The sequence below is a fragment of the Achroia grisella genome, unplaced genomic scaffold (assembly GCF_030625045.1).
Source record: "Achroia grisella isolate CSIRO2021 unplaced genomic scaffold, CSIRO_AGI_Agris_v1 utg1419, whole genome shotgun sequence".
Classification (NCBI taxonomy): domain Eukaryota; kingdom Metazoa; phylum Arthropoda; class Insecta; order Lepidoptera; family Pyralidae; genus Achroia; species Achroia grisella.
The window spans coordinates 1,012,867-1,020,873 of record NW_026712630.1 but is presented as its reverse complement, the minus strand read 5'-3'; the positions used below and the strand labels follow the sequence as shown (position 1 = coordinate 1,020,873).

The 8,007-nt window shown below is 34.7% G+C and overlaps 1 protein-coding gene across 1 annotated transcript; it reads right to left on the bottom strand.

Annotated features, from left to right (window-relative positions):
• Window positions 1–381: 381 nt before the first annotated feature.
• Window positions 382–4,289, bottom strand: LOC131855443 (uncharacterized). The gene is made up of 3 exons (XM_059206716.1): window positions 3,482–4,289; window positions 2,052–2,225; window positions 382–1,403 (listed from the first exon to the last, which is right to left on the bottom strand). Exons 1-3 carry the CDS (start codon window positions 4,287–4,289, stop codon window positions 382–384), a joined length of 2,004 nt encoding a protein of 667 aa, XP_059062699.1.
• Between the last annotated feature and the right edge of the window lie 3,718 nt (window positions 4,290–8,007).

Below are 8,007 nucleotides of genomic sequence, written 5' to 3'. Positions count from 1 at the left end.
GAAACAATTTCTCACATTGATCATAGTCCAGACTTATTAAAAAATCTTTTATTTTTATTTTGGCTTGAGCTAGAGAACATTTTTTTATATCACATGACTTGCTTATTCTATTATATAAATTTACAGCTATATATGGGCTAAAACGTTTAGCAAAGGTTGTCTGTACCATAGGCAGGGGTATCTGAAAAACTCTTTTTTTTAACAGGTTTCCATATTTGGTGGAATTCAGTACATCTTTATGAGTGACTAAAGTCACTTTCCTCAAAAATTGTTTCCTAACACTAAGTACTTTGCATTCCTTATATAATTTAGTTGTAGAATACCTATATCTTTTTTTCAGCATTGTTTTAAGAACTGATCTTTGGGCTCTTTCGACTTCAATCATGCTTGACTTGGCTGCACCTCCCCAGCAGATGATGCAGTACGACAACACAGAGTGACAGAGGGCATAGTAAACAGTATGAGTGTATTTATGTTAGCCGACTCTCGTAGTTTACGCATCACATGAGTTATGTTTCGAATTTTGTTTGATGTCATTGAGATATGTTTTTTAAAGTTAATGTTTTGGTCAATATACACTCCGAGATATTTTGTGTCATAAACTTTGTTTATACATTGGCAGTCGCACGCTACGTTATTCAAACATTGATTGTGAATTTTGATTTGCAACCCTAAAGGCGGTGCTGACATTCTAGTTTTGTGGAAACAAATATAATTTGTTTTTTTAATATTGATAGTTAGAAGATTCCAATCTAACCATTTGGTTATTTGAGCCATTCCTCTTTCGGCTTTTGAGTAAACACTCTCCCATGATTTGTCCCAAAACAGTAAGACTGTATCGTCGGCATAACATATCATTTCACTATTTTCTAACTTAATATTATGTATATCATTTAGATATAATATAAATAGTGTGGGGCCGAGAATGCTACCTTGCGGTACTCCGAAATTTGTGGTATGGGTATTACTTGTGAACTGTCCCAACCTTAGACAGTACCTTCTGTGGTTTAAGTAGCTGCTGAACCAATTTAATGCTAAACCTCTGACACCTGACTTTTCAAGTTTTTTTAGAAGCAGTTTATTAGACACTGTGTCAAAAGCCTTAGCCAAATCCAAAAACACACCTACACATTGTAATCCTTGGTCAAGTTTGGAGGTGATAGTTGTAATAAGTAGAGACACGGCATCCTCGGTGGACTTTCCTGATCTAAAACCGAACTGTTTAGGAGATAGCAGATTTTGGTTTTCAAGGTATTTAACTAATCTTCTGTTGACAAGTTTCTCCAGTAATTTTGAGAAAGTTCCAAGTAGTGCTATTGGGCGGTAATTATCTGGAGAGTATTTACAGCCTCCTTTATGAATTGGGTATAATAAAGCTGTTTTCCAAGAGTCCGGAAAGAAACCTGATACAAAACTAAGGTTATAAATGTGTACTAGAGGTGTTAAAATGAATTCCTTTATTGTTTTGATTAAACTATTGGTTATTCCATCAATTCCAGGAGATTTATCATTTTTTAACTGAGTAATTAGGTCACCTATTTCAAATTCATCAGTCGGAGCCATGAAAAAAGATCCCAATACGCCATCTATTTTAGGCATCAAGTTCTCCTCTTTTTCTTTTAACTTTTCTAAAATATTATTTGCAAGTGTATTACCAGTGGTTGAGAAATGGATATTGCACATGTCAAGTGATGTCTTTTCGTCAATTGAGTTTTCTATGTATAATAATTCTGTTGATTCTTTCTTGTGTGTTTATATATATATGTTTTTTATTGTATTCCACAGTTTCTTAGGATCACCTTTATTTTTTAATAATTGTTCTTCTTCAAATTTCGATTTCAATCTATGTAAAAGGTTATTGCAAAAATTACGATATCTTTTGTACGTTGTTTGTATTATTAAGTTTTGTGGATTCCTGGTAGCCCGTTGATGAAGCTTATCTCTGTGTTTTATACAGCGTATAATACCTGGAGTAATCCAGGGTTTAATACTGAATTTGGAGCGACTTACTTTAACTTTGCGGGTATGAACGTTAATAATGTTTTTCAAACAGTTTTCGAAATTTGTGACTGCCTCATTGACATCTTCTATATTAGTTACTATTGACCAGTCTATTTCGGCAAGATCTTGCTTTATCGCTTCCGCATTAATTTGAACTTTTTCTTTGTTCATACTCTTCTGTTTTGGTATTTCTAAATTTATTCCAGCAAGAACCATGTTATGATCTGTCACATCACATGTACATACAATGCCGAAAGCAACTTTATTTGTTTTTATGAATATATGATCGAGACAAGCATTATTTCTCGTTGGGATAGTTATTACCGGCAATAGTCCATATTCAGCACTAAGACACATGTATTCACTGTTCGTAATTCTACCATTTTGTAACAGATTTATATTAATGTCGCCAGTAACAACTAGAGTAGTTTCTTTTTTGTGATTTTCAAGATTTTGATGTAAGTCAGTTATAAAAATATCTGTATTTGTAAATGAAGGAGAACGATAAATACAAAATATTGATACACTATTTGGAATATTTACTAGTAAACAATCAGCTTCTCTGAAATTTGGCTCTAAAACTGATGCGTTCCAAGTGCTTTTTATGTATACTACCACTCCACTGTTCTGATTAATTATTTTATTAGTTTTGTGTGAATCATATCCAGGTATGTGTGGTACCACTGGCACATCCATAAGTCTACATTCCGTCAAAACAATAACATCGATTTCAATATTTAGTCTATGGAAAGATATTATGAAATTGTCAAAGTTTTTATTTATGCTACGTATATTAAAATTTAATATGTTAAAACTTCTTTTAGCGGCAAATAATTTATTACAATTTTCAAGTTCAGAAATGTGGTAACATTTAATGTTTATTTCTTCTAAATTATCTGTAATGTCCTGTATTGTTTAAGTATAAATAATGAAAATTTGTTGATATCGTATGAACTCGACATTTCAGTTTTAATCCGCTATTGGAGATTAAAGCATAACAGAATATACGTAGATGAGATCTCTTGACAGACAATTTAGTATTGCAAATTATTGCCTCTTGAATGAATGATAAATATATGTAAGTGTAAATATAAAAGATATACATTACAATAAATACAAATACTGAAATATAATACAACAATTGATATTCATAAATAAAGGTAAACATTCCCAACTTTACAATGATAAGAGTAGTTTTACTATAAGTCACTTTAAATTTGCAATACCCAGTTTCAAACTTATTATTATGCTGTTTGTTCCTTAGTTTGTAAACCAGAATCCAGAGGAAAAATGTGAAAAAGATCCTGTCGTGATCGAATATGTTTTGCTGGTTTGCCTTCCCGTTGCCGCACATATATATTTCCATTACTACACCAACAGTACAAAAAGCCGCATTCCTTCGATCTTTTTCTGGTGTCGCGAAATAAATTTCGGTTTCCTTTGGTCAGTCTTTCGTTGAAATACAATTTAAAATTCGGACCTGTGACGTCAATATCATGGCTTGTAAGATTTCGTCGATTTTTTGATTCTTTAATTAAGGAGTTTCTTTTTGACCGGCGTAAAAGTCGCAGCACAACTGGCCGTGGAAATTTACTCTCACCATTGGAGGTGTCAGTTTTTGTCGCCTTTGAGAACCTAGGCCCAACACGAGTTACCCAATCAATGTCCTGCTCCGTTAAGTCTATTCCAATTTTCCGGGATGCTACCATGGCAATATGAACGAGATTTTCATTGTTATTCTCCGGGATACCTACTATTTCTATTTCATTACTAAGTTGACTCTGTATTTGGTTATTTAATTCATTTTCTAGATGTGTGACAGTTGCTTGAAGTGAGACCACCTTTGTCTCACTGTTTTCAAGTTGTGTTATTCTATTATTGGCTGTTTGTATCGCATTTCCCAGTTCATCCAATCTCTGGTAGCAGCGCGTTAAGGACTCAGTAGCCTCTTCTAGCTTACGCTTTAACGAGCTTAATTCGTGTGTCAAAGATCGTATCTCTGATGTAAGTTCATTTACCTCGATGTCCTTTACCCCAGTAGGACTATTTGACTTAGTGTTTGTCTTCTTCCGAGTTGTAATATTTTGAGAGTCGCTGCGGATAGGAGTGGAGCTGTTATCTCCTACTTTCTTTTCTTGTGTGGCACAGGCGGGACACTTCCAAGTTTTTACAATTGTCGCATCTTGTATATTCGCACACAAGTAACAAAATTTTCTTCCACAATGTTGTTTGGTACATTGAAAATATTTTCCCCTACTTAAATTACTTAGGCATCCCTCGCACTGCATTTTACTGCTTTTTGTCAGTAAAATAAACAGCCAATATATAATAAAAAAACAAAATAAAAATACGTGATGTTGTCTCTCAGAGACAGAACACACGCGTCACTTTAATTGCTCCGTCTGCTCCTTTTATTCACGGCTTGTAGTGTGACAACGTAAGTTATGACTCAGCGCTGTACGGGTTGCATGAGTTGCATACTGTTTTCAACTGTACGCAGTACACGCAACATTCACTATTGGTTGCGTGAAAGATATAAATGGCGGTTAGTTTCGATGCTTACGTGATATTATATGCACTACACGTTACAGTTGTAATAATTTAAATCCGCACTGATTTGTTTAGTTTCTTTTTAACAAATATAATCACTGCCTTTTAACTATTCACTCAACTATATTTTATTGTATTCACTTGTATTCTACTACTTTAACATGATATTAACTGTGAGAGTGTTGACATAAGTAATGTCAATAGTCAGCCGATGCGGCAAAGACTATGATTTATAAGATACATATAAGTGTATTGTCACTTATTGCCACATAAAGCGTATTGTCAATTGTCACTTATAAGCGTATTGTCACTTATAAGCGTATTGCTACTTGTTGTCATTTATAAGCGTATTGCCACCTATTGCCATTTATAAGGTAATTCATTCCGCACATTACCGTTAAAAGCCAGGAAGGTATTAGTACCCGTTTAAAATAGTAATTTTAACACGAAATATATACATAAATATACTAACACGCCCCGGCTTGCTACATGTATTATATATATAAACCTACCTCTTGAATCACTCTATCCATAAAAAAAACCGCATCAAAATCTGTTGCATAGTTTGAAAAATTTAAGCATACATAGGGACAGACTGTGACCACGACTTTGTTTTATACTATGTACTAATAATAACAAGGATTAGCTGTCCCGGCCAACGTTGTTTTACCACATAAGTTAATATTAAAAAAGTAGGGGTTGATGGTAGAAGGGTGGAAATTTAGGGTTGTATGTAGTTTTAAATCCCATTCATAAAGAAATATATTCAAATTCAAATTCAAAATATCTTTATTCATGTAGATCTATTACAGACTCTTATGATATGTCAAATCTACCGTCAGTTCGGAATGATTTCGAGATGAGAAGAACTGACAAGAAACTCGTATTTTTTTGTTAATGTTGTACATATTTACAATAATACTATTATAATTATACATTTAAATTCAAATTTGGGAGAATAGAGTGACCACCAGCATATGCTATATAAAAAAATAAAAAAAATGAAAAAATCTAATCAGTGTTCGCAACCTGAACATATATACATATATACATAACTAGCTACCCTATCCGGCGTTGCACGGGTGTACATGTATTATACATATAAACCTTCCTCTTGAATCACTCTATTACTAAAAACTGTATTAAAATCCACTGCGTAGTTTAATAGATGTAAGCCAACAGACAACGGAAGCGACTTCATTTTATATGATTCATTTTATAAATGTATGATAAACTACCGTTATCAGTTAGGGTATAAAAAATAGATTATTCCTATTCTCAAACCTATAGAGCAGAGGTTCCCAAACATTTTTGTGTCGTAGACCCCATGCTATATCTTTTCGGTTTTAGAAAGACCCCCATACTTACTTGGTGTACAGGACTCCTTACATCCGGTACGACAAATCCTTATTTTTAAATATTCATATTTTACTAGCTTTTGCCCCCGGATACGCTCGCGTTAATTTATCCCATTAGGGGTGGAGTTTTTCAAAATCCTTTCTTAGGGGATGCCTACGTCATAGCAGCTTTATGCAGGCAAAGTCTCAGCCCGATCGGTTTAAAATTGACAAAGTTTCATACAAACTTTCATCCCCTTGGGGAGTAGAATAAATCAAAATCCTTTCTTAGCGGATGCCTACGTCATAACATCTACCTGCATGCCAAATTTCAGCCCGATCCGTCCAGTGGTTTGGGCTGTGCGTTGATAGATCACTATGTCAGTCACCTTTGAGTTATATATATATATATTGATATTGGTTGCTATGGTTTTGTTATGTTTCCTTCTATTGTTCTCGCTTTCTTAAATATAGTTTGTTACGACATATATTTTTATAATACACAGTTACTTGACATATTGCGCCTTTAATTAAGACAATCGTTATCTGCACACACCCCAGCATCCTATACGCAGTCCCACACACCTGGTTTTATTTTTTTGTAAATTTCTAACTGTAGTAAAGTTTAGTGTTAAAAACATAAAGTAAAAACAACAGGATGCTGTCGTAGACCCCTTGCAGTTTGTCATAGACCCCTAGGGGTCTATATAGACCACTTTGGGAATCACTGCCATAGAGTATGTGTAGAAAAAAATATAAAAATCAGTTCAGTAGTTTTTTTTATTGATGATAATGGAATGGTGCACCCGCCTGCGCTAACGGTTTACGCTGACGGGGCACCAGTGGAGGATAATAAGATGAACCAGGTCAGGTCAGTTAGCATATCGTGAGAAATTCACCAGGAATTTATCACGGTGGTTTCCAGGGGGAACCGCGTGGAAGTCAACCTGACGTATACTAGTCAGCTAGGTCATGGGTCGACATTACTAACAATCCCCTCAGCAGCACTGAACAGAGCAGTCCCCACAAGCAGCACCCATTCACGTATGACGGACAGACAGACAACAGTAAGTTCATTTGGTTAATAAATTATGACATACATAGATAATCAAATAATAATAATAATAATCTCAGATCAATTCACACAGCGCCATCTAGACCCATGTTAAGCTAGCTAAAGCTTGTGTTATGGGTACTAGATAACTGATACATATACATAGATTTTTTTTGTAAATACACACATATTATACATAGAAAACACCCAGACCGATACAAACAATTATACTCATGAATACAAATGTTTGTGCCGTGCGAGGAATCGAACCCGGGACCATCGGTCGTAAAGCGGTGTGCTAAGACCGCTAGACCACCGAGGTCGTCTTAAATCTATGGAGTTCTTGTAAAAGAAAATATGCATATATAATAATGTTGTTTGTTTTGATGGATGTATCATTGTATTGTTTTCCGATGTTTATACCAATGATAAGATTTCACGTAAGCCGCGATGACGTCGACAGTTCGTTGGTTTAGTTATTCTGTTATCTTACACAGAAGGTACTGACAGGTTACTAGCTTTTGCTCGCGGTGTCGCTCGCGTTAATTTATTCCCTTAGGCGTGGAATTTATCACAATCCTTTCTTAGGGGATGCCTACGTCATAGTACCTTTATGCATGAAAAGTCTAAGCCCGATCGGTTTAAAATTAACAAAGCCCAAACCACTGCACGGATCGGGCTGAAATTTGGCATGCAGGTAGATGTTATGACGTAGGTATCCGCTAAGAAAGGATTTTGATTAATTCTACCCCAAGGCGATAAAATAGGGGATGAAAGTTTGTATGAAACTTTGTCAATTTTAAACCGATCTGGCTGAGACTTTGCATGCATAAAGCTACTATGACATAGACATCCCCTAAGAAAGGATTTTGATAAATTCCACCCCTAAGGGAATAAATTAACGCGAGCGAAGCCGCGGGTAAAAGCTAGTTTACCATAAAATTATTCATGTTAATACATGTTTAACAATAGAAATTTAACACGAAAATATAAATTTAACTACATATTTCTCCCGTATTTCATCCACTTCCAGTATATTTTATATATTTTTATCTGTATCATTAC